Source organism: Urocampus carinirostris, chromosome 3 (assembly GCF_059441175.1).
Source record: "Urocampus carinirostris isolate Australia breed hairy pipefish chromosome 3, RoL_Ucar_1.0, whole genome shotgun sequence".
NCBI classification, from domain to species: domain Eukaryota; kingdom Metazoa; phylum Chordata; class Actinopteri; order Syngnathiformes; family Syngnathidae; genus Urocampus; species Urocampus carinirostris.
This window is the reverse complement of record NC_142351.1, coordinates 37,989,978-38,016,681: the sequence shown is the minus strand read 5'-3', so window position 1 is coordinate 38,016,681 and position 26,704 is coordinate 37,989,978. Positions and strand designations below refer to the sequence as shown.

The following is a 26,704-nucleotide window of genomic DNA, read 5'->3' as shown; positions in this document are numbered from 1 at the left end:
AATAGGAAACGGCCTACTTACCTGATTTCTCAGAGAAAGTTGTCAACAAGTTAGTGACTGTGTCCTATTGCTGCCTCTTGTGTTAAATGTTTCTGTTTTGTTAACTGTTTACGGCAGCCCTGTTTTTAGGATTGAGCTAGCTAGCGGACAACAAAGTAGGCAACTCTATCAACCTCCTTAACTATATTAAATAGTTCAACCCCACAAAATAATACTAATCTTATAATTTTGTTTTATGTATTTATTCAGTAGGCACGCTTGCTACTTTTAAGCAAAAATGATGCAAATGGTGAGCTTAATAACCACTCAACAAAAAGTAAATCATCAAACCCATTGCACTAGTCCGACTTGAAGAAAGGTAAATCTTTATTTTTTGCTTTTAAAAACAGTATATAAAAAAGTGTTGTCGGGAAAAAAAGGGGTCGGGAACCTTTTTGACGTAGAGTCATAAAAGCAAAAATGTTTCTGTTTTTAAAGAGCCACACGATACATTTTGAGACAAAATTCAACAAAACCTTCAAACCTGAGTAACAGACAAAAGCTTATTCTTCAGCGCATTTTATTTCACTGTGTGATGTATATAGATGGATAGTGTGACATTTGATGATTTCACTGTAATTTATATTAGAAAATTGCGCGTAAATTTTTTCTTTACCTGGTTACGTTTATTCTTTTTATCAGTCTGAAAATTCCTGAAAAATTCTGTTTGATCACATTTCTTTTATTTATATTGTACTTTAAGACACAAAATCTTGCACTGGAATATGATATCGGATGTATTAGTTGGGAAAGCTTTAGCAAAATAGTATACGTTTCCATCCCCAGCCTTAAATCAATTTCCCTTTACAACCCCTACCTCAGAACGGATTATTCTTGTATTGAGGGAAACTATTGTGTAAATATTCAGCAGAACTGGAACATCCACGTTGCTATTTAATGTACTAATACAAACATGGTTTTCACCCAAATTTTAATCAAAGGAGGCAATAAATATGTACGTAAAAACAGCATTCAAGATTTACCACCAAGAAAATTGTCAGCTGTCTTTTAATGATGTTTGCTGCCTTCGATTACAATAAAGTACATTAACTGGCACCTAGAATGGAAGGGTGTGAAAACTCACACGTGCACATTTTCGATTTGCAGGTATTTACAACCGACATGATGCACACGGGGTTCAAAACACGGAAATATGTAAATACAACTCAAAAAAGTGCTCAGGTATATACACATTTACCAAGGTAACTGACAAAAGATTGCATTGATTAAACAATTGCAGGTGTTTCTGTGCACGCATCAGTTCAATACATAATAGGTTTTTAACTTAATGCATATGATCTTCATTGATGATTTGCAATCTGCTTCCCCTTGTAAAGAAATACTGTAACCACTATGAGGATATCCTTAGCCTTGAGGTAGAACCTTTTTATCCATTTATTTTTCGACCACGCTTTATTTCTCTCTCCCATTCCACTCCCCCTTATTGTCTTTGCCGGCCATAAAATGTAACGTACCCTGCAGCTTGATGTGATGCTGCTGGTGTCTCGTACGATGGCTTGCTTCTGTGAGATATTGATTATTCTTGGATCGATAATTAATATCAATAAAACAAAAGAACGGATGGCAATATAACAATGATGTAAGCCATCAACCAAACGAGGTGATAATACTACCTTTTTTACATTTCAGTGACACAAAAAAACTGATGTTATTTTCATGTTGTAGTCCATCTATAGCATTCCCTCGATTTTCATAGGTAATCTATTCCTAACCACCGTGTTAAGTGAATTTTCACAAATATTTAAAAATTATAGCGTAACACAATTCGTCTGCTGTTTTCCTCATTCGGAATATTTTTATGCCGCAAAGCACTCACGACTTGTGGTACAAAAACGAATGGTCCAGGCAGGTTCCGGCTTGCTTGCTAAAAAAGCCTAATGTGTATTAGTTGATTCACCAAGACATTTGCTGTCATGCACTTTCCGGACAAATTTCAACACGTTACCTCGTGTGTTCTCTTTTATTGATGTTTACTATGTTTGTGTACTGTTACCCAATTCTTAATCTATTCCACCCTGGTAATCCTGGAAGGAGGATTACCACTTGTAAGGCCCCTTCTCAAGGTTTCCTTTTTCCTCACGCTGAGGTTTTGAGTTTTTCCTTGCCCGCATGTTGGTTTAAGATCAGACGATGGTGTAGTTGTAATCCTGTGCAGTCCTTTGAGACATTTTTGTGATTAAGGGCTATACAAATAAATGTGACTTGACTTGACATTTCCACTGAGAAAATGCATTTATACCCGTTCACATATATACTGTAGTGGATGCCACAGTAGTATAGTTTTTATCTATTTGTAGTGTAAATCTATGGTTCTGGCAAGCCATGTACAAGCACAACTTGTAAAGACAGGACACAGGGAAAAAACCCACAATTCTGGGGCAAACAAGCGCGCACTGTCGTTTGTTTTTGGTAGGTGACATGAATGTTATTATCCTTTATTTAGTGTCAAAATTTAAACATGGAAACATCGTCTAGTTGCTTGATGAAGTTGTCCGGTTTTGGCCCGCCAATCAGATTGCTCTCAAATGGCATGTATATGCGTGTATTTTTTTGTCACGTGTCGAAGTCGACTGATTGTCGGCCTTCATATTTGGGAACTTGACGGATATCGTTATTATCTTATTTTTTTAATCGGTGGTTTAAATATATATAAACTGAGTAAGAGTAGCCGGTGAGAGCTGTTTTGTAGCAGAGTTATTCTCTAACTCGAAAAATAGAAAAAGATCTGTGACGCATCGAGGACAAAAACATTGACCTGCGAAACGGCGAGGGAATACTGGATTACGTCATTTAATTTGTGCACTTTTACACTCAAAATTATACAAATATAATACCCTAAGTGTGTTTTGGGGTAGGCAATACATCTAAAATATGCAAACAACATTAAATGGATATACAGTTTGCAATAAAAAAGACCCAAGGAAGTTAATTTAAAAATGTGTTTCTACATACAATACCGTGCAAATATTGAAAATCAGTATCAAAAAAATGTACAAGCTGAGAGCTACTTAATTAACAATAAACAATTCGAAGGATCCCTATTTAATTTCATATTTTGATAATTATTAAAAAAATTCACTGTACTGTGTCAAATGAAGATCTTTTTTACACAAAAACTAGACTTTCAAACGTAGCCACTCCTCCTCTGCTCACCTTCCCCTGCCCCAAAGGTGAAAAAAGATGTGCCAGTATTGAAATTAAATCATAACTCCAAAACATTTTAAGTGCTGTACATTCACTGACACCTTCCGAAGCTTGCCAAGCACCAATCTTTTTTTTTTCAAGACCAAAAAGGGAAATTCTTTTACGTGTAATAAAATTTGTCTCCTACATGCAAACTTCACAAAGGTCAGTGAGTCAATTGATTTTTGAAAGATGAAAACTCTTCAATACCTTTTTTAAAGCAATCAGAAAAAAGCGATATTTTTACTTGATTGGCGGTAGCTCAAACACTACTTACCTACAGACAAACGAATGAAAAGGCATTGAAGGCTTAAACAACGTTGGGGTCATGAAATTTAAATAGGTGTCCAGGGGACACAGCCAACTCTTGGCATCAAAAGGAAAAATAGCGACAAAAGGTTTCCAAGAGAACAATGTTGATTGAGATGACATCACGTCTAAGGTAAGGAGAGCCATACGAAGCTGGCTTTCAATCAGGGCGGAGTCTGTGCACGCTGCGGCTACTTTTTGCACATAAGAAACACAGAGACAAACGTCAAAACAGGAGCTTTGCCGAGTTTTTAATAAAACTTTTTTTTTAAAGTGTGTGTTCTTTTGCTTCTTTGTTATCATTAGGCACTAGCTAAACTTGGATTGATGCGCAAAATGAAAAATTAGCAGCTGGGTCATGTACACGACTGAAAAGCAGCCATGCCTCACTTTAGACGTGACCGCACGACAATAATGTTTTATTGGAAGCCTTTGTTTGTTTTTATATCTTTCGTTCGGCCAAAACCGAAAAAGTATTCTTTTTTATGTTATAGACAGAGAAATTGTGGGTGCACAAAATTTGCTGCATCCCTGACCCCTACCCAATATTTTGTACAAAAAATACACAATTGAATGCATGTAGACAATAGCCCTGGTGCATATACATACAGAATAAATACAAATTTCCAATACTGGTGGTGAGGCCTTGCTGTTTTTGTTGTTTGTCTAGCTGATAAAGCTGTCATTTTGCCATAAAATACTGTTATGTCCTATCATTGTCTGCACCCATACATTTTGTTCCACTCTGTGTGCAGATCAATCTCCGTTTGTGATACACTGGAATTAAATTTACAAAAGACCCTCTCAAAGTCCTGGTATGTTAGTGGCCGAATCCTATTGGTCACTTCCAAGCCTTGGGTGGTGGATATGTGTAACTGAGCCACGTAGGCTTCATGGCAAAGCCTGGACAGGTCATGTCTCGAAAATCCTTCAGTGCGTTGGGCAAGCAGCGCCACCTCCTCCTCACTCATACAGTATTTATGATGGGATTGGCTAAGGAGCTGATTGAGAATCTGGTGCCTGGCTACATTATCAGGCAGAGAAACCAAAATCCGCCGAACAAAGTATTTATGCAACCCTTCATCTAGGTCCTGGGGTCTACTCGTGGAACAAACCACTAAAACATGCTGTCTTCCGTCCACACCTGAGCCAGTCAGAAGTGAGTCCAGCTGGGAAAGCAGTGCCCTCTTTAGTCCGATAATGGGACTTTCTTCAGTTAGTTCTGTTGAAAGCAGCATGTCCACCTCACTAATGAACAGTACCAAGGGTTGACGGCACCGGGCTACCAAAAAGGATGCTCTGATAATGTCTGCTCCATTTGTAAGCCACTTGGTGACTAAAGTCGATCCGTTGAGCCGAAGTAATGACGCCCCTAGCTGGACAGCCAAGCAACAGCAGAGCAACGTCCTGCCACTACCTCTTGGGCCAAATAGCAGCACACAATGCGGGCTTGGTCCAACACTTCTGAACATGTCAGGGCGTAAAATGGGCCAAAGAATCTCTTCTTTCAGAGTTGCTTTGGCCAGTTCTAAGCCTGCAATGTCACTCCAGTCCATCGGAGGCATCTGCTGAACAATTTCAGAGGTCACCATGTCCAAAATATGTGGGTCGCAGGTTTTTAGTAGCTCTTCGGCAGAGCCCAAGGAGGACATGGTTGAAGAGGCGAGAGCAGCTGAATGGGAGTGACAGGTACGTTGTTCTTCAGTACTTGGCTCACTGAGGGTTGGGGATATAAAGTTTATAACTGAGTCTGCCATGCGAGAAGCTCCAAGTGAAGAGGAGACATAGGCTGATTTAGATAGTGGGTTGGGAGTTGCCTGGCTGTTGAATTTTCTCTGTTGTGTCTGCTGCTCTTCTGGCAGCAAGGTGAACTGCTTTTCAGAACTTCTACTGAAACCTCTACCGATGGGACTATTACAGCTTCTGTTTGTGCTGCTACTGTCAGCCACTCTGTACATCGGGCTTTCAGCTGAGCTTCGAGTCTGGTCATAGCCAAAGTTTGCATAAGAGGAGTCAATATCCCCCTGGCCTGTCACGTAGAAGGCGTTCCTCTTCAGCAAGTTGGAGGAGCAACTACTTAGAGGACCTGGGGTGATTGGGGTCAAATTATGGTTAGGGTATGAATAAGGGGGAAGGGGTGTTGGTGCAGCAATGCCTGAGGGGAGGTACGAGGCCGGTCGGGCCACCCCTCCAGCGCTGTATCCATGCCCGGCTGAGTTCTGGGCAGGGTATACTGTTGGGGTGTAGTTATAATTAGACAGGTTTGCTGGGGCTCTGTTGTATGTTGGTAGTAATGTGGGGTGAGATGGTGGTGGGGGCGGTTGCAGGAGTCCAGAAGGATGTGCAGGAGCAGGGACGGACTGGGAACTGTAACAACTTTGTAAGTAGGAACTGCTGTAAGTGACGTCAAATTCGTGAGAAGGCATTGAGGATGCGTGGAGTATGCTGTCAGTGTGGCTTCCACAGCTGCTGCTGGAGTAGCTGGGCTCACTCAGAGTGCTGGAGGCAAGACCAGGAGAGCTACACAAGCCGGATACAACCTCCGAAGCCGCTGCAACACCCCCCTTACGGATAGGAACCCCTTGAGGAATGCAACTCATAGGATAGACAACGTCCTGCCAGGGTTCAGATTCACCCTTCCGTCCACTCATCCCACCTGGAACAGTCGAGGCTTCAGGATAAGAGACGGGTAGCTCGAGGATGCCAGAATATTTCTCTGCATATTTCTTGAGCATGTTAGAGGCGGTGAGGGCCGAGATGTCATCGTTTGCCCAGGCATACTGGTAGGCGGCAGAGCACTGTAGGTGGCCTGGTACTACACGGTATGGCTCTGCCTTGTGGGCAGGGGAGCATGTGGTCGATGAAATATCAAAATGCTGTTCGGCCCACTGGCTTTGCTCAGTTTGCCACTGCATCTTCAACCCTTGGAAAAAAGAAAGAACATAAAGAGAAATACAGTTAACACGAGTTAGACTAAGCCTACGAGCAGCGTACACAAACAAATCATGGTATAGACTAGGGGTCGGGAACCTTTTTGACGTAAAGAGTCATAAAAGCAAAAATGTTTTTGTGTTTTTAAAGAGCTACACAATACATTTTGAGACAAAGTTCAAAAAACCTCCAAACCCGAGTTAAAGACAAAATCTTATTCTTCAGCAGATTTTATTTCACTGTGTGATGTATATAGATGGATAGTGTGACGTTTGATGATTTCATAAAATAATACCAGAGCCTGTGACCCATATCAATATAAATATATCACTCAAAATCTCTTCCCCCAGCAGTTACTTACGAGTGTTGTGGCTGACCGTCATTTTTCTCATAAATAATGGTTTCAAAACAAGGTGTAAGTAGTTATTTGGTAAAAATGTCACGAAATACTGAAAACAACGATACCACAGCGCTGAGCAAGAAGAAGGAATGCGCATTTCCTATCCTGTGTATTGCTCCGTCCATTTCTACCACTCACCTATTTAAAATGCTCTAGGTGTCTTGCTAGAGCTTTTTGGTACTTAAAATTTGCTGTGTGGTTTTTAATTATAAAGTGTCTGAACAATGAACATAGAAGTCTCAGTGAGGTTTCATGTACAAAATGATTTCGCGATTTAAAGCCAAAACGAGGTATCTGGTTTGACATCTTGACTCCACTGGAGTGAATTTTTTTTCCTATAAGTACTGAACCGAACCCCGTCAGAAGTCAACAGTAATGTTTCGAATTCACAACACTGACAATCAGCTCAACATTCATATATTGCACAATTTCTATTTGAACTCAGAGCCATATTTGGCTCTTTTAATGAGTAAATATACTGTGTGGTCTCTTACACATATAGTGAACCTCCACTTTTGAAAAAAACTGAAAACTTGAAAATGCTGGTCTATAGATTCAAATTCACAAGTGTAGTGTTTCCTAAATGTTTTACAGTTAATCCGTTCCATAACAACCTTTATTATGTGAATTTCCACTAAAGTAGAAAACTAATAGCAGGTACCTCGCAGGTTCCCACAAATAGTTATAATCTTCTGGGTTATAATCTTCCAGCTAAAAGGACTATGGCTCCTAAACACACACTGGCTAGACCAATTAAACCCTGGCCCTGAAAGGATCACGCTCTAATGGTCATCAAGTGGCTGGAGATGGTCTTTCTTCAAACACGTAATCACACATAAGCTATCTCTCGTTCACTGACCCAGACAAACAAAGAGAAGCGGCAGGTTATGAATCACAAACCATCGTGTCTGAAAGCTTCGGTTCTTTACTGCATAGAACAACCTTGACCTCTTTGTCATACCTCCTGTCTGCCTTGCTACCATTGCTGCCTTTTTACACCTCATTTAAATGCCGTCAGTTGGCCACACCCAACTTTAACTGATACATTTTAAATCTAAATGTATTCCTAATAAGCCCATTTTACTCTGACAATAAGTACAGTTTTCATTTTCAGCCCTTCTAATCTCAATTCATAGCCATCGCCCGCACCTTTCTTATTTACTCACCCTTCCCCACCTTCCCTCTGCTCTATCTCATCTCCGGCTACTTTCACCTGCTCCCTCATGGCCCTTTTTATTGCCTCGGGAAAGGTTGGTGAGGGACCGTTTCCTTTAATCCCAGCCAGCACCATCTGTAAACATGGACACACTGCCACCGAGTCGGTCTGAAGAATCAGACAATCAAAGGCTGTGGAAATAAATCAAAGCAGATTTCAACCTTGAGTACAGTAAAGATACAGTAGACCCCCAGGCTACAGCAACCCTACTTTACTATGTTTTCAGTGGAATAAGATGTTTTAGGCCCATCTTTACAGCATTTTTACTCCTATACACTATCAACAACAAATTATGTAGTGTGCCTTCAAACTTTGGTTACTTGGAAAAATTCAAACTTTGTCGTACCCGTGTGTCTTAAGGGTTTTATCTCTAAAACGCCAGCCTGCGTTTGGTTGACGTCATATAAAATAATGGTTTGCTATTGGTTTGCATTACGCTTCATGAAAATGCAGATAAATCATTGGCTGAACTTTCATCTACAATGCCTTGTCCCTTATTCAGTTCAGAATCGAGTGTGCTTTGTAAAGACTGAGATACAGTAATAATGTATTAAATAGTAATAAAATAGTATTACTTTTATTATAAAATTATTATTCCAAATATTATTATTATTATTATGAAATAAAATAGTAATAAAAGATACAGTAATAATGTTTTTATCTGGGGTGGTGGGGGTTCGGAGCTAATTACCATAGGTAGATCCACTGCTACACGGGAAATATTACACCCACTTAAAAACGGAATCATGTTTTATTGTTTTACTGCGGGGGACAACTGTGAAACAATTCTGAGGGACCACTGATTCACTTAAATTTCAGCAAATTAAAAATATAATGCCACATTCTCTAGTATGTTTAGCAACAGTTCAGGACAGCAATCATAAGTCCCCAGACTATTTTCTCCTTTGCGACTCTCCTCTCCAAACATCTCATTGCAGCCGCAAGTGGCTAATTAGCACATTGGTAATTTGCTAATTGGATTCATTTCTAACATTTCAGCCAAGAGGAGTCTGGCAGGGGCCAGCAAGCCTGTCAGACGCTCAGTGTGGTGCTGATGCCTTACATGTCTGCTATCTCCCTCAACACTAATATGTACCCAGATTGGTAAACAGCCAGTTTTTGCAGTTGATCTTATGAAAGCAGCAAAAACAGCAATTTTCGCAGTGTTCTCCCTAGAGACATTTTCTATAAAGTGTATGGAATTGAAAAGGTATAGTGACGCAGGATGCATCTTTATCCTGTATTCATTTTTTGAAAGCACGTTTTCTTGTTTAAGAGTTTTTTGTTTAAAATCAAAAGTTTTACTATTTCAAAAATAGAAATTGGGTACTTTTACATGCAGGTAATAATGCAATTGGAAACAGACTACTGCAATTATTACGATTATATAAACCCAAGTACAGGGTCCCGACAACTTAAGGCAAGTAAATTCCAGAGTTTTTAAGACTTTTGTAATGCCATTTTAAATCAAATTTAATACCAAATCAACAAAAAAAGCACAATTGAAATAAACAAAACAAAAAAAAGCCACATGAATTAGAGGCAATTTGAAACAAAACTATTTTTTAAAGACATATTTTGGTCCAGTTGAAAATTTTCAGTCTGAAAAACAGAACCCTCCAAAGTTTTAGACATGGAAAACACTAAGTAAAAAGAATGTTTACAGTACTTGATGGATCCTCAGTCAACACTGGCAAATAACTACTGAGTTCAAAGAACTCTTTTGCTACATCCGTAACGCATTTTTATCAAGTGAAAAATAACTTTTTGGTCAAGTGCCAAACATTTTAGAAAAATATAACACTGCTACTGAATATTCATGACACATTTTGAGTGTAGCATCATAAAAACACAAACACTTTGTACTTTCCTTGATGTGGACAATTTATAAATATTACAAAATGTTTGTATTCAAGTTTTTAAGACTTTCAAAATTTGGATTTAAGGTGTTTTAATGCCAATTAAGGCCTTATTTTTATAATAATGTATTCAATGCCTTTTAGGAGTTTTCAAGGATCCACGGGAACCCTGATGTAAACGCGCACAGAAATCCGATTAAAAGTCCAACTGAGAGTATTTCGATTGCAATGGATTGTAATTACTCCTTAACATAACTCATTGGCCTGGACGGATCTATTGACACTAACAAAGATGTTATATAATGAAATTGTGAATATGTTTGATTGCTAATAAGATTTTCGAGAAGGTTTGTTCAAACCTCACTTTGTGTTTGCTGTTAAAAACGTAATATTGGAATATAATATTGTGAATGTGCTTAATTGCTGTTGAGATTGTCATGATTGTTTTCTGTTTTTGGTGTCAATAAATTTGTTCAGACCAAAAAAACCACATCGACTTTGGCCTGGACAGATCTATTGACACTAACAAAGATGTTATATAATGAAATTGTGAATATGCTTGATTGCTATTAAGATTTTCGAGAAGGGTTGTTCAAACCTCACATTGTGCTTGCTGTTAAAAAAGTCATATTGAAATATAATATTGTGAATGTGCTTAATTGCTGTTGAGATTGTCATGATTGTTTTTTCTGTTATTAGTGTCAATAAATTTGTTCAAACCAAAAAAAAAAAAAAAAAATGTAAGTATACGCATTTGATCCATCCGATTTTTTGTGCGTACCTGCAGTTCCTTCATCAGGGATATTTTTATGCCAAAAAGCTCTGTGGGACTTGTAGTACAGAGACAAATGATACATGCAAATTCTCTTACTCGCTTAAAAAGCCTCAAGTGTATTAGTTGATTGCTCAGTGACATTTCCCTGTATTTCGTGCCCATAAGGCAAAAATGATACAAATTCAATCTAACAGTAGTGTTAGGAAATGAAAAAAATTATATACAGTAATCCCTCGGTTATCGCGGTTAATGGGGACCAAAACCACCTTCTGGCAGCAAGGTGGACTGCTTTTCAGAAAAAAAAAAAATAAATAAATAAATAAAATATTTTTTAATTTTTACTTCTTTTTTTTATTTTATTATCATTTTTTTTAGACCCGGTTAATGGTGACCAAAACCACCCGCAAAAAGTGAAAATCTGCGAAGTAGCGACGCCCCGTCAAAAATGCTTTAAAAGAATAAATAAATAAATATATATACATATATATATATATATATCTCATCTCATCTCATCTCATTAGCTGCACCGCTTATCCTCAGTAGGGTCGCGGGGGTGCTGGAGCCCATCCCAGCAATCATATATATATATATATATATGTATATATATATATATACATATACACATATATATACATATACACACACATATACATTAATATATACATATATATATATGTAATTTTATTTTTATTTTTTTGACCCTCGAAGCTCTGAACCCGCGAACGTGGAAACGCGAAGTAGCGAGGTCCCACTGTACGTATAATTTATTAGCAAAAAAAAAAAAATAACAATCACCTTGTTTGAAGTTTTTATGTGTAGTCAGCTAAATTTAAGCATTGTAAGAAACAAACATTGTTCAATATGTGCAGCAATGATGAAGATAATTTAATGACCTTCAATGTCTGATTCACCATCAAATACATTAAACACTTCTTTCCCTTGTCGTACTTTTTTTCATTTATATATTTCAGGAAGAATTTCGATTTTCTCCATTTTCTAACATTCGTCTCTGGTACGGTGAATAAAAATAGTGTGATAATGAGATAAAATCAAATGCCTTTTAATTTGTCATCTATATTAATGGTGGTTTAGTGGTTAGGATTTGGTGCTCTCACCCCGGCAACCCAGGTCCAATTCCTGTTGCATCTAATGTTTTGTGATTGTGGTCAGTAATATTCTTCTACTGATCAATCATTGCACAAATACTTTAACAAATTACATGCATAACACGCACCCAAACTTCGAAGTCCTTTTAAAACAAATAATAAAAAAATGCGTGTTATACATGAATGAATATAAGCTAAAATTTCTGTCTTGCATTTGTGTGCTGAGGGATTTACATATATATATATATTAAATTATATAAACAATCATTTTGGAAGAATTGATCTCGTCCTTAAAGACACTGATAATGTCAATGATTTTCTTATGCGAGTTATAAAACAAATTCACTAAAAAATCCCAATGACCCATCATTTATAAGTTATTTTCAGAACCGGAACCTCGGGCTACTTAGGTGTCCTAAGGGGGCTATCTGGTGCCTGTCCATGCGGTAGCACATGCACACTTGGGCTTGACACACAACTGTAATATTTCAAAATCCTTTTTTCCCTGTTAGTGCCCCCAGTGTAAGATTCAAACAGGGGTTGGAGTTTTGACAATTGTTTTTGTCTGACATTATGTTTCCAGTGAAGACAACTAAAAATCCCAGAGTATTCAATTTCAGAGCTCCTAAATGTCTATAAAATGACTACCCGTACATCAGTTTCCTCCCAAACAAAACCAAAGCGGAATCCAAATGCACTTTGAAGCGGGAATGATGACAAGTAGTCTGTCAAAAGCAAAAACAACAACAAATGAGGGAAGTAAACAACGTGAGTTCAAAGTCTCCGACGACGGAGCGCTGACCCGAAGAAATGAGCTGTCACTAATTCAAAGACAGTGAGGGCTGCTGGAGCTCGGCTGCTGTAAAAGATGACAGCTCGCCTTGGCAGTAGAAAGATACTTGACACATGTCAGCATCTTTTAAGGAAAAAAAAAACCAAATCTTCATGGTGATCGGTGCTCTTTGGCATCAGGGTGTGACCATCAAACTGCAATCAGCAACAGCATCAGAGGATTAGCTTTGACAGCTTTACTGGCTCTAAACAAATCTAAAATATCATTAGACGATCCACAACGCTTTTGTTAACCGTGTTGCTAAATTTAGTCAAACTCACTAAACTGTTTTTTTTTACTTCCCTCCTTTGCTGTCAGGTGGAAAATGTCATTGACATTCTGGTTAAATCTCCCAGAAAATGTGTTTATATGAACAGCAGGGACAGAAATATACAGTAGATTTCACACAATTACACTTAGAAGCAGCATTGAAAAAACTAGGGATGCATAAAAAGTGTCTTGTTTCCTACCAATACCAATAACCAATAATATAAATAACCGATAACTTTTTTTTTTTACTGCATGGTATATTTGGAGAAAAAAATAGAAAAACATGCAAAATCCCAAATTTCTATTTTTGACTACTTTTGTTTACGATGACCATATTTTCTATAAGTAAAGTCCTTTGTGATCCATTTTTCACATACAATGTACTGATGTGTATACAGGTTTCATAGACCTTTGTCATAGACAAATTCAGGCACTTTTAAGGACTTTCAAAGCCAAACCTGGTGTGAATAATGTATTTTGCAGATTTACTCGTGTGATTTTTAATCTTGCGTGCGCATTTATCATGACATATTATTCTCAGATCTTGAGTAAATCGCAGATATATTTGTTCTCCCCCCATATAGGTGTTGGGAAAATTATGGTAATAAGTACCCAACATTTTCAGTTGCAGGAAGTTCCTCCTGTTCCAATTGACCACTGGAGCACAACCTTAAATTTTTGCATGGCCCATAATAAATATCCATAACTGATACGTAATCCTTGCTCTAACACACATTTTGTAGTGCCGTGTTTAGGTGTAGCATGTACCTGTCATCTTAGGCGTGACATATAGGTGGTGATGACACTTCATAGGACAATGCTGTACAAACTCATGTCGGCTGCTGTTAATCACGAAGGAAGAAGAAACCACCAGAAAGCAGTGTCAGCGTCATTGTAAAGCAGACTTGTTGAGAAACATAGCAGCAATTTCAAGCATCTACAAGCACTTCACGCAAACTCCAAAATATTTTCAACTCTTGAAAACACAACATTAAAATTCAAGCATTTTCAAGAATTTCAAGTACCCGTACGAACCATGCACATTTAAGGCGCGTGGAATTAAAACTATAGTCAGAGTTAAGGTTGTATAAATCATTTTCAGAGATACATTTAAACTCAAATGTTAACCACAAGAGGTCACTCGAAGACACTCGGTGTTTCTCTAAGGCAGAACAGTTACCGGATGGAGTATCATTTAACTGTAACTATGCATTTCCAATGTTAGCCACTGTATTCTCTGGCATATAATGCACGCTGGTTTATAAGGCGCAATTTCACATTTCTGGCCAATTTGGCGTTGACTCATTCACATCAAGCGGCATTATCTGAGCTGTGCACATTAGTTGCTAAATTAAATAGGATAAATTTACTAACGCTAAATGGGGCAAATTTAACGTTTGTGCTAAAACTATAATATTGTAATATTTTTGGTTTATAGTTTTGATATAATGTTATCTTAATTTTCCCAATTGCCATCGTATTAAGATGCTTATTGTAATCTGCATTTATAAATGTACATGTGCAGATGAGCACAATAAAAAAAAGCACAATGTGAGCTTTTTTTTTTTTTAAATCTTTAAATGTTTTTTTTTGCTAGATACTGAGCAACAAATAGTCACAAATGAAAATCAACTGACAAAGGCAATGAATAAATGCCATTACTTTTTCATTGGATTCACATATTAACACTACAGTTGAAACTAAGACGTATATTGAAAATCTGAAAGGAAATTTTCACAAGTATCTAATTTTCTTATGTGTTTTCAGTTCAGTAGTCTCGATTCCCCAGAAATGTACAAGGGGGTAAACAATGTGTCCTTGGGCAAGACACTGAATCTCTAATGCCCCTAATAAGCAGGTAGGCGCCTTGCATGGCTGACTCCCTATTGGTGTGTGAGTGTGTGTGAATGGGTAAGTGTGAAGCACATTGTAAAGCGCTTTGGGAGGTCTTCATTGACTTGAAAAGCGCTATATAAATGCAGACCATTTACCATTTACAAGGCCATAAGTTTCCATATTTTCTGGGCATTCAAAAATAAAATTTACATATGAAAACAAAGGCAACCCATATAAAAAGCATACTTCTTTATTCTTTATCTCATATCCAAGTACCATAAATCCCGGACTACAGAGCACACCTGATTGAAAGCCACATACTTTAATTTGAGAACGAAACTCAATTTCTACAATCATATTTTAAGCAAAAGGCTTAAAAAGCCATAGAAATGAATTAATTCACGTGCATTTCTTACATTTTAATCCTGGTGCACACCTGGCGCCAACCGTGTGGGGAATTTTGCATCGGCGCCTTTGGCTACAGGACGCCAACGACACCGTGCTCCAACACACTTGACGCTGTATTCATCTGCGTCATTTTAGGGTCGTCTTTGTCCTGTATACAGTGCATCCGGAAAGTATTCACAGCGCTTCACTTTTTCCACATTTTGTTATGTTACAGCCTCATTCCAAATTGTATTAATTTAATCTCTTATCTCAAAATTCTACACAAAATACTCCATTATGACAATGTGAAAAAGTTTTTTTTTTAACTTTTTTTGAATTTATTAAAAATTAAAAACTAAGAAATCACATTTACATAAGTGTTGACAGCCTTTGCTTAATACTTTGTTGATCCACCTTTGGCAGCAAATACAGCCTCAAGTCTTTTTGAATATGATCCCACAAGTTTAGCACACCTTTCTTTAGGCAGTTTTGCCCATTCTTCTTTGCAATAAGTCTCAAGCTCAATCAGGTTGGATGGGAGACGTTTGTGCACAGCCCATTTTCAGATCTCTCCAGAGATGTTCGATCAGATTCAAGTCTGGACTCTGGCTGGGCCACTCCAGGACATTCACGGAGTGGTTCTGAAGCCAATCTTTTGAGATCTTGGCTGTGTGCTTTGGGTCGTTGTCCTGCTGAAAAATGAATCTTCGCCCCAGCCTGAGGTCAAGAGCGCTCTGGAGCAGGTTTTCATCCAGGATATCTCTATATATTGCTGCATTCATTTTTCCTTCTATCCTGACTAGTCTGCCAGTTCCTGCTGCTGAAAAACATCCCCACAGCATGATGCTGCCACCACCATGCTTCACTGTAGGGATGGTATTGGCCTGGTGATGAGCGGTGCCTGGTTTCTTCCAAACATGGCGCCTGGCATTCACACCAAAGAGTTCAATCTTTGTCTCATCAGACCAGAGAATTTTGTTTCTCATGGTCTGAGAGTCATTCAGGTGCTTTTTGGCAAATTTCAGACGGGCTTTCATGTTCCTTTTACTAAGGAGTGGCTTTCGTCTGGCCACTCTACCATACAGGCCTGATTGGCGGATTGCTGCAGAGATGGTTGTCCTTCTGGAAGGCTCTTCTCTCTCCACAGAGGAACGCTGGAGCTCTGACAGAGTGACCATCGGGTTCTTGGTCACCTCCCTGACTAAGGCCCTTCTTCCCCGATTGCTCAGTTTAGAAGGCCGGCCAGCTCTAGGAAGAGTCTGGTGGTTCCAAATGTCTTCCATTTACGAATAATGGAGGCCCCTGTACTCTTGGGACCTTCAAAGCAGCAAAAAAAATCCTGTATCCTTCCCCAGATTTGTGCCTCAAGACAATCCTGTCTCGCAGGTCTACAGACAGTTCTTTTGACTTCATGCTTGGTGTTTGTGCTCTGACATGTACACTCAACTGTGGGACCTTATATGGACAGGTGTGTGCCTTTCCAAATCATGTCCAATCAACTGAATTTACTGCAGGTGGACTCCAATTAAGCTGTAGAAAGATGCACCTGAGCTTAATTTTGAGCTTCATTGCAAAGGCTGTGAATACTTATGTAAATGTGATCTCTTAGTTTTCTATTTTCAATAAATTCAAAACAAGTAGAAAAACAACTTTTTCACATTGTCATAATAGAGTATTTTGTGTAGAATTTTGAGATAAGATATTGAATTAATACAATTTGGAATGAGGCTGTAACATAACAAAATGTGGAAAAAGTGAAGCGCTGTGAATACTTTCCGGATGCACTGTACGTCATGTTTTCAGATCATTTGACCATATAAGATGACGATTGCAAAGACAAGCACGGTTTTACTACTGCAACAAAAGAATAATAATGGCTGTGTTACATAAATAATTTCCGGATGACAGCGCCAGGGCAAGCTCACTTTGGAGAATAGTGCCATATTGCAACATAGATGTGTCTTTTTGTGTCGTTGTCATTTGTGGTTGCCGCCATAGTGGACCAAATTGCATTCGCTTGTCATCGTTCCTCGAGGATTACAGGAACATTTCAGCAACTTCACAGTGGTGCCAGTGATGCAGAAAGAGAAGTGTAGCGTTTTTTGATAGATAACTGCTGCTGGTCAATACGGATATATAATTTGAGGACTTAAATAGTGGATAAAAAAGTTGAATATTGGGAGTATCTTGCACACATTGAATAAAGTACTGGTAAATCTCCTGTTTTACCTTTATATATTATATGACGAATGTTAGCAAAAACATGGACTCCTTTCTTGAAGGACGTCATAAATGTTTCCAGACATCACCAGTGTTTTGTATTGAGAGCATGTGCGTTGTGGAAAAGAGCAGCTCGTTGTTTCCTCTGTGCCACCAAGGACAAAAAAAAAGAATAAGACGCACCATATTCAGAGCCACAGTGTTTAAAATGTAGCAAAAAAGTAGCGGCTTAAAGTTCAGAATTCATGGTACATATGCAAAAAATTAATAAAGATCTAGTTAAACTGGTTGTGAAATCATTGACAACAAAATAAAAAAATAAAAAATACCAATTCTTGTGTGAATTTTCTCCTTTTGACAAAACAAGTATGGCTAGATGAACTTTCTATTTTCCCCAATGCATTACTTTGGAGTTTCTCTAGGCTCCAAATTAGCATACAAATATTTGAACAAATTGGTGTCACTTTCAATAATACTCGACTTTATTTAACGCTTTTAAAAAGAGGCGCACTTCTATTTTTAAACCCAAACGTGATTAAAACACTATAACTGTCAATCGCCGGCAGCCTCAGAACCACAACAAAAGATTTAAGACACCAATGAGGTAAATTTGCTTGGACGGGACAGACAACGTGAGTGGGTGGGTTAAACGGAGAGGGCGCAGTTAAGCAAATGCTCCGGATCAAGAAAATTGTGCACGGCTTTGTTTGGCATTACAAGACGAGACAGAGAGGAACTGGAGCTTAAGAGTGTGTATTTGTGAGCGGGCATGTGTGTCTATGAGTGTAAATAGTAGATGGAAAGAGAGGGAGGGGTGGTGTCCTGTCCAGTTTTTTCCTTTTATTGCAAATAGCGCAGCATGGTTTGAGAATAACCAGCAAAATTACAGAACCTCAGACCCTGGGAATATTTGCTTGCTGGAGCACAAAAATTAGTTAAATAATAAACATCTCTGCTATAATGCATAGTTATTTGGGATGTATATACAGGCGTACGTCGTATACAAGTGTACATTGTTTTCATGGCCAAATTCAAGCAGTCAGGATTCTCAAAGCCGGTTATTCCCATTTCTCCAGTAACATTTAAATAAAAAAAACGTTGTGAATCATTTTTCTTCCAGAGCCACAAGTATATCCGCAATTTTCATGTGCATTTTTTAATCTTGTGTGTGCTTTTATCATGACATAATTTTTAGATCTTGAGTAAATCCTGAATATATTTGTTTTTGAGACAAATCCCCTCCCACTATAGGTGTTGGATAATAATGACAGCAATATGTACAGTGGCTTAAACTTTTAGTTGAAGGAAGTTCTTCTGATTACAATTTACCACTGGGAAACACTACCTTAAATTTTAGCATGGCTCATAATTACCGTATTTTCCGCACTATAAGGCGCACCTAAAAGCCTTTATTTAATTCAAAAGCTGACCATGCGCCTTATAATACAGTGCGCCTTATTTATGGATCAATATTAAGTCGCAAAGTCTTCCAACTAATTTGCAGCCGCCGACTAGATTTTCCCCTGAACGCCAAGTAGTCCGCGGTGTATGCTGGGATTTTATTTACCAGCGTTTCATTGGCTAACCAATGTGTCAATCATCATTATCACTATTGGCTAAAGTTATTCGGAGGTCAAGGGGCGGATCCTTTTTATCATTTACAGGCTGGCATAGGCTTAAGCTGCAAAACAAAGCCTGCAATTGGCCGAAAAAGATGTGTCAATCATCAGTTGAATCGATCACTATTGGCTAAAGTTATTCGGAGGTCAAGGGGCGGATCCTTTTTATCATTTACAGGCTGGCATAGGCTGAAGCGGCAAAACAAAGCCTGCAATTGGCCAAAAAAGATGAATGTGTATAGCACGTGGTTGACGGCATACAGAAAGCATTTTTTACTACCGGTATTCTGTATTTGTAAATATTTTATTCTCCTGGATTTACTAAACTCACGGATATAAGAGGACCATGGCTGCACATTATTATTGAACACAACGACTTCGGTGAGCTACTCTGGCTATATATTTTCCCTGTATCTTGTTTCAGACTGAACTCGATGATTCTGTGATAAGCGGTGCAGATAATGGATGGAATGGAGTGTCTATTTTTAAATTAAACTCAATTCTAAGTGTTTATTGTCATATGCACAGTAAAGTTGCGAGTGAAAAAGAAAATAGAAACTAAGGAATGGTTGGCATTTCTTGAATCCCAAGACTTTAACCTTCCGAATGATGGAATGATGCATTTGAGTGACATCGTACGGACACCGCATCCGCACGTGTTCCCCACACGTATTTGCGTCTTTGCAAGCTTTCGGAATGTTAAGGGGGTAATAAGTTTCACTGAAGTATCTGACTGTTTTGTCGACTTTCCCATTATAGCGCCTTATAATCCGGTGCGCCTTATGTATGTCAAATATAGGACCAAAAACTGTTTTTTCGGGGTGCGCCCTATAACCCGGTGCGCCTCATTTCACTGTTTATGTGTATCATGCCCCCTATAGGCTCTTGGGTGCGACTCAATGATGCCATGCAAACTAATGCCAGCTGCCGTTAATCACGAGACAAACAATACAATGGCAAAGTGAAGCCTCTTGAGAGCATGGTAGGCGTTATTTTTAAGCAGACTTGTTGAGAAACATGGCAATAATTTTAAGCATCTACAAGCACTTCACTCAAAATTCAAACACCTTTTGAGCCTTGAAAACACACACATTAAAATTCAAGCATTTTCAATGATTCCAAGCACCTGTACAAACCCCGTGCAGAAGAGCTGCGTAAAAAGACGAATATTTTGTTATTGAATTATTTTCATAGTCTAATTGATTAAAAAAACTTTGTATGGTAGACCCCCGGCTTACTGAGGTTGAGTTTTTTCCTGCCCTCATGTAGGTTTTAGATCAGGTTTAGATCATCAGTGTAATAATAGTCTGTAGTCTGTCAGCCCTTTGAAACTTCTTGTGTTTGAGGGCTATAAAAATATACATGAATTGACTTGAGGTTTTTATTTTACGATGTTTTTTCAGCCCCTTTGTAGTGGATTTTCCTACATCAGCAACAAATTCTTTTGTGCGCTCATATTGGCTTACGTCTCTATAATGCCTATCAATTGTTTGACGTTGTATGAAATGTTTGTCTGCTATTGGTTTGCATCACAGCATTATGAAAATGCAGATATGCTTTTGGCTGAACGACCTCCCACAATGCTTTTCTCTTCCTTCATTCAGTTCAAAATCTTGTTTGTTCCGTAATCACGAGTTTGTACCACATAAAATATTTTCGTAGTGTATGCATTAGCTACGGGTACCAAGACTTACGGTTATGCTGAAGGAAGAATCAAAAATGTTATCAGACATGGAAACGAAGCTTGCGATTATCAAGAAATACCAAGGAGCCACACAAATCATTACCCCTATTGAGGAATATGGCTGTAAAAAATTTACAATCGTGACCATTATTTAAAATAATGATGAGATTCAAGCAACAACGTTTTCTAAAGACATGAAAATCCGTCTTCTCCTTTCCCCTCTGCATCCACTGACTAACTACACTTTTCCAGGTCAATTCACATCACAACAAAGGTCGATAGAGTGTTATTTTTCTTTACATGTATGTTTTTTAATAAGATTGTTTAATCATTCATTCAGTGGTTCGCGGGGGTGCTGGAGCCCATCCCTATCTTCGGGCAGTGGGCAGGGGACACCCTGAACTGGTTGCCAGCCAGTCAAAGGGCACACAGGGACAGACAACTCACTCATTCATTCACATCAACGGACAAATTAACCTGACATGCATGTTTTTGGAATGTAGGAGGAAACCGGAGTGCCCGGAGGAAACCCACATAAGCACGGGGAGAACATGCAAACTCCACACGGGAGGTTTGATTTCATGACCTCAGAACTGTGCCGCACACGCGCTAACCACTGCGCCACCATGCTGCCCTTGTTTAATCATATACACGTGTATAACAGATTAGTAGGTTCTATTAACTATTTCTTTATTTTAATGTTTTTACCTGAGGTGCTGGAGTTTTGGAATGCATTACCTATGCATTACCATAGGTTTTCTATGCCACGCTATAAGACAATTTCAGTTTGCGATCCCCACCAGAACAGGTTAATGTTGTCTCCCGGGGGTCAATTGTAATCTAAATGTGTATTCTATAATACATACAATCAAAAACGCTTTGTTAAAAGGAGCATTTTTTTTAATCTTGATATTTTCTTGAATTTGCTGTTCACAGTGATTTTAAAGTAAATGCATATAGCACTTGCGTTTATTGATTTCTATTGTTCAAGTTCAAATAGTAGTAATGAAATATCTGATGTTTTTTCTCTCTGTATTGTAAATAGGATGAATATAATAAATGGATACATGTCTATCGATCAATATTGGACAAATTGAAGTGAATCACCCAAAACTGGAGATGGGATTGAATTTTACTCTTGCAAATTGAAATCAAATCTGTTTTGGAATTCAGTGTTAAAACACTTTTGTATTGCTATTCATCTTGAAAGCAATGAAATGTTAACAAACTAGTGCATACATCCATTTCTCCATCTATTTGCTTGACATTCAATTGAATAAAAAGCACCAATTGGCATTTTCAAGGCTTTAGGGGGAATAATGTCTGTATACAAAACGAATGAATAGAAAATAAACACATACAGTATATATATATATATATATATATATATATATATATATATATATATATATATATATATATATATATATATATATATATATAGTAAATATCATACATATATTTTTTTTCTGTTTTGGTAAATCCATTATTAACCGGTTCTTTAGAGAGTGGACATTGCCGGCAGGTAGTAAAATAAAAGCAAGCTAGAATTATGACGCTATAAAAACACCAAGGGCATTTCTTATTGCTTTTGTTTTGGTCCCAAGAGCAAAAGAAAGGCTAATGGTGGAAGGTGCGTTTGAACCATATTAAGTTCTTTTTTTTCCCCCTGTGCCATACGTCTTCATGGTTGAACATGTAAGCGCCATGTACTACAAAACTTATTTGGCTCCTGAATGTCATAGGATCTCAGATTGGAAATGGAGTATTTCCAGTATTCTGATTCTATAGAGCCACGTAAACACACACGTAAATCCAATTAAGTTCTCAGTCAGTCTGTAAGTATTCTGGTTGCATTGGTTGGCTAAGTCCTTTGTTCTCAAATATTCATGCATGACTCAGCATTCGAGTAATCCAATTTTTTTGTGCGCACGCACCGTTTCCGTAATCCGCGATATTCTTATGCCCAAAAGTATTAAGGAACTTGAGGTAAAGAGACAATTGATACACACAAACTTCAGCTTACTTTCTTAAAAAGCCTTATGTGTATTGGTTGATTTCAACAGGACACTTCAGTTTTATTTTCTGGCCCCACAGTGAAAAGGTTCCAGTTCACATATAGTGTATGTCACAGTTGTAGCCACCCATATATATTGTAGGTCCCTGTTTCAGGCAAACAATGTATGAGCAATGGACCACACTTTTGGAGCAAACAAGCACTGTACTTCTTTGTTTTTGGTGAGTGACATGAATAAAATTATCCTTTCTTTGTTGTAAAAAAATTAAATGCAAAAAAAAAGTCTATTGCATTAAGATGTTGCTTTCGCTTCACCCTAGTAATCGGAATACTTGCAAACGCCATGTAAACAGGGTTATTTGTTTGTTCTGAAAGTCCAATTTCGGATCCTGGTCAAACTATTCCCTGCATGTAAATGAAGTCATAGATAAGATGGTCAACATCAGGATCTTGGTTTTCTATCCCGTCAAGTTTTTATATTTAAACACAAATTAGACTATGAAAAACTGCTGATCAATACAACCATATCTGTAAAACCTGAAAAAATTAATTAGAAATAAAACATTTTTTTAAAATCAATACAACCAGAACTGATGACCTTCCGCTAATGATTCCAAATCACTTTCCAACTTCTGCCAACCCATACAAAAAAAATGCTAATAACTGTTTTTTTTCAGTGTGACCTAAGGGTCAGTCAGAGAGAGGGCACAAACTGCCAATACTCTCACCAATGGCCAAATCCATACCTGGGAACCACTTTGTTTACCGGCGTGTTGGCTAATTAAAATAGATTTTATGAGCGCAAGCCTAATCCTTGAAGAATTTAGATTGATTCTGCGTCTTCTAAAAAAAGAACGGATGAAAGCGGATAATAGAGAAAGCCCCTTAATAACCTCATCCGGAGTTATTAATCGCTGTAAATAAAATGAGATAATTATTGACGCATTGTCGTTTTTAACCCCACCTTCATGGCACCGTCACCTCACTGTCCCCCATCTTGTAAATCTCGGAAAATGTGCTTCTTTTGGACATTAAGTGCTCGCTAAGCGTACTGCGTTCATCATATTTCAAGTGATGCCATATTGTGTGCGTGGAGTGTGGGTTGTAATGGTTATCCATTATCATACACTGTATGGCGACGGCGGCCCGGTGAGCCGTGACTCATTTCTGGAAGTAGCAATCTATTGGCGACTTGGAGAGAAGTGTTGGATGAGATTTATCCAAAACAACCATTCCGGGGGTCACTCAGCGACCCCCCTTTCACGTTTTGGTTGTCGGGAGTTGAAAGCACATCATGAACAATGGTGCTGTAAACGTGAGTGGATGATTATTGCCTTACAGACTGTCAACGGATATTTATGAAGTTATCACTTTCGAGGGGATTACGTTCCAAAGAAGTCCCGCAATAGTCAAAACTCGCAAAGTAGAAAACTTTATTTACTCTAATACTCTATGATACATTGAACCCAAAGAACAAACCTACTTTACAGTAATTGTTTAAAGAAATAATGTACTGTACTTTATAAACCTGATTAAAATCATTTATTGACAACATAAACTATGAACACAATACCAACATAACATTTACAATCTACAAAGTACACCAAAAAGTTGTTGCTACTGTTTGTTTTTTTCACGCATATTTATATCTTTTGAGGACGACTTTCAGTGTTCTCCATTTCTCTCTGGTACCGTTATTAAAAAGAGTTTGATCAGGAGATAAAATCTAATGTATTTTCATACATCACCTATATCAGTGGGAGGCAAACTTTTTTGTACTACTGACCGGTACAATTATGAATATATTCTTGCGGCCCGGCTCAACAACAACAACAACAATTATAACAGGAACAATAATAACAATAATAATAATAATAATAATAATAATCATATGCCCTGCGACTGACTGGCAACCAGTTCAGGGTGTCCCCTGCCCACTGCCCGAAGATAGCTGGGATGGGCTCTGGCACCCCCGCGACCCTACTGAGGATAAGCAGTGCAGATGATGGATGGATGGATGGATAACAACAACAACAACAACAACAATAATAATAATAATAATAATAAGCCACAGTCCACTGTGTGACACTATACCACTGAGGATCTAGATGGCAAAGGAAAAAGATTTAGATTTTATCTCATGATCACACTATTTTTACTCACAGTACCATGTTGTACAACGTTGTTTTGGCTGAACTATTTCGTATAATGTTTCTTTACAACGGGGGCATGAGTGAAAATAATAATTCCTGGTGTGCTTGTGGCTCGGGCCATTTGGGGCTCTTATAGCCGCAATATGGGTTCCTTTTCGTTGAATGCAATGCTGAGCATATAAGGTCACAATATTAGTTGACTGATTTGTTATTTCTCAAATACAACAATATACTACTGTAAAACCTCGGTGTAACGTGTACCCAAACTTCGAGATTATTGTGGGCATAGGAAAATGAGTGTATACGTGAATAAATACAGTAAGAGCAAAACTAAGGCAGGTTAATATTTTTCTGTGTGAATCAGAACCAACAACCCACAGCACAGTACAGGTCTACGGCCAGGTGGTTGCCAACCACTGATCCTAACCACTAGACCACAAACGTTCCCGAACATTAAAAAAAAATGCTTGTTATACATAAATATGTTTTTTTTCTAATATTTGCATTGCTATAAGTTACTAGTCTATTACCACTGATTAAAAGAAACAACGACAAGTGTCTGAAAAATGTCTTGCTTCTTATCGCCTCTTTGTTCGTACCGCAGTCAACAAAACACAGATCACAAACATTAAACTTCTTATCAGACAGATAAATATGAAAGGGGTTATATTTTTAGTGTTATTCGTGTTGACTAATTTACATACCAGAGACCAAAAACACATCAATTACCATGTGCGTTTTCAAATAAAAAATGATTTATTTTGGAGTAAATCAAAAAGGGAAAGGAAAAAAAGGGTGTCAGGCTGCTTGATATTAGATCTCTGAGGAGAAACTTGATGTGAGCTGATGAGCATAAGGTATCTCAGGAGGGGGTCGGATGGTGGGGGGGTTTTAATGTGATCATAAGGGACGCTCGTCTTTCAGGGAACGGGCCCGTAATGAGCAATCAATAACATCCTTAACGGAGTTAGAGCGAGCGTCTGACAGCAGATGCCAGGCCGCGACTAACAGGCTACGTCTGATCTCGCATTACCACACACCCTCGCTACCTAGCATCTGGATGCACATACAAAATCTCTCCTCCGGTGTTAGCTATCCACATGGTGTCATCGTCTTAGCATCGATTGTAATCACATCTACCGTTGGTAAACGAATGCGAGGGTTGAAATACCTTTTCTGGTTTGACACCAACTGTTGGAGATAATCTATAATAGTCACTAACTAACCGAGGTAACAACTGTTGCAGACTTCGTATGTATGTGGCCCAGTCAGAACTTTGATGACCTTGTCAAGAGCCATCTATTTTCAAAATACAGTAATCCCTCACTATTTCGCGCTTCTGTTATCACTGGTTCACTGCTTTGCGGATTTTTATTTAAATTGAATTGTCTTTATTGTTATTGATATCAACGTATTGTGCATTATGTTCTGAGCAGACAGCACGCAGAGAATGCTATCAGGAGGGCAGGTTTTATGTGTGTGTGTGTGTGTGTGTGTGTGTGTGTGTGTGTGTGTGTGTGTGTGTGTGTGTGTGTGTGTGTGTGTGTGTGTGTGTGTGTGTGTGTGTTTTGGATGGGTGTGAGTGCCTGTGTGCAATATTGTGTTAGCCTAATGTATGCTGTCAGTCAAACAGTAGGGGGGCGCACAAGTCAATGTGTCTACCAAATCAAACTGGGAATCACAGCGACAGCTAGCTTTAAGCGGATTGTTACATTGAAAATAAATTCTTCAACCAAATCAAACTCAGGAGAAGGTCAGAAGAGCGCAAAGAATTGGTGTTCACCAGTAGGTGCTCAGTGGATTGTTAAGGGGTCCGGGAAGGGACTGAGGCGACATCGGGAGAGAAG

The 26,704-nt window shown here is 38.3% G+C and overlaps 1 protein-coding gene across 1 annotated transcript in view; it reads right to left on the bottom strand.

The window, feature by feature from the left end:
* Window positions 1-354: 354 nt before the first annotated feature.
* The window catches only part of LOC148369612 (fidgetin-like), a 42,068-nt gene continuing 15,718 nt past the window's right edge, over window positions 355-26,704 (bottom strand). The window contains exon 3 of the mRNA XM_088331708.1: window positions 355-6,475. Coding sequence (XP_088187834.1) covers window positions 4,266-6,475 — 2,210 coding nt within the window. The 3' untranslated portion in view covers window positions 355-4,265. The remainder of the gene's footprint in view (window positions 6,476-26,704) is intronic.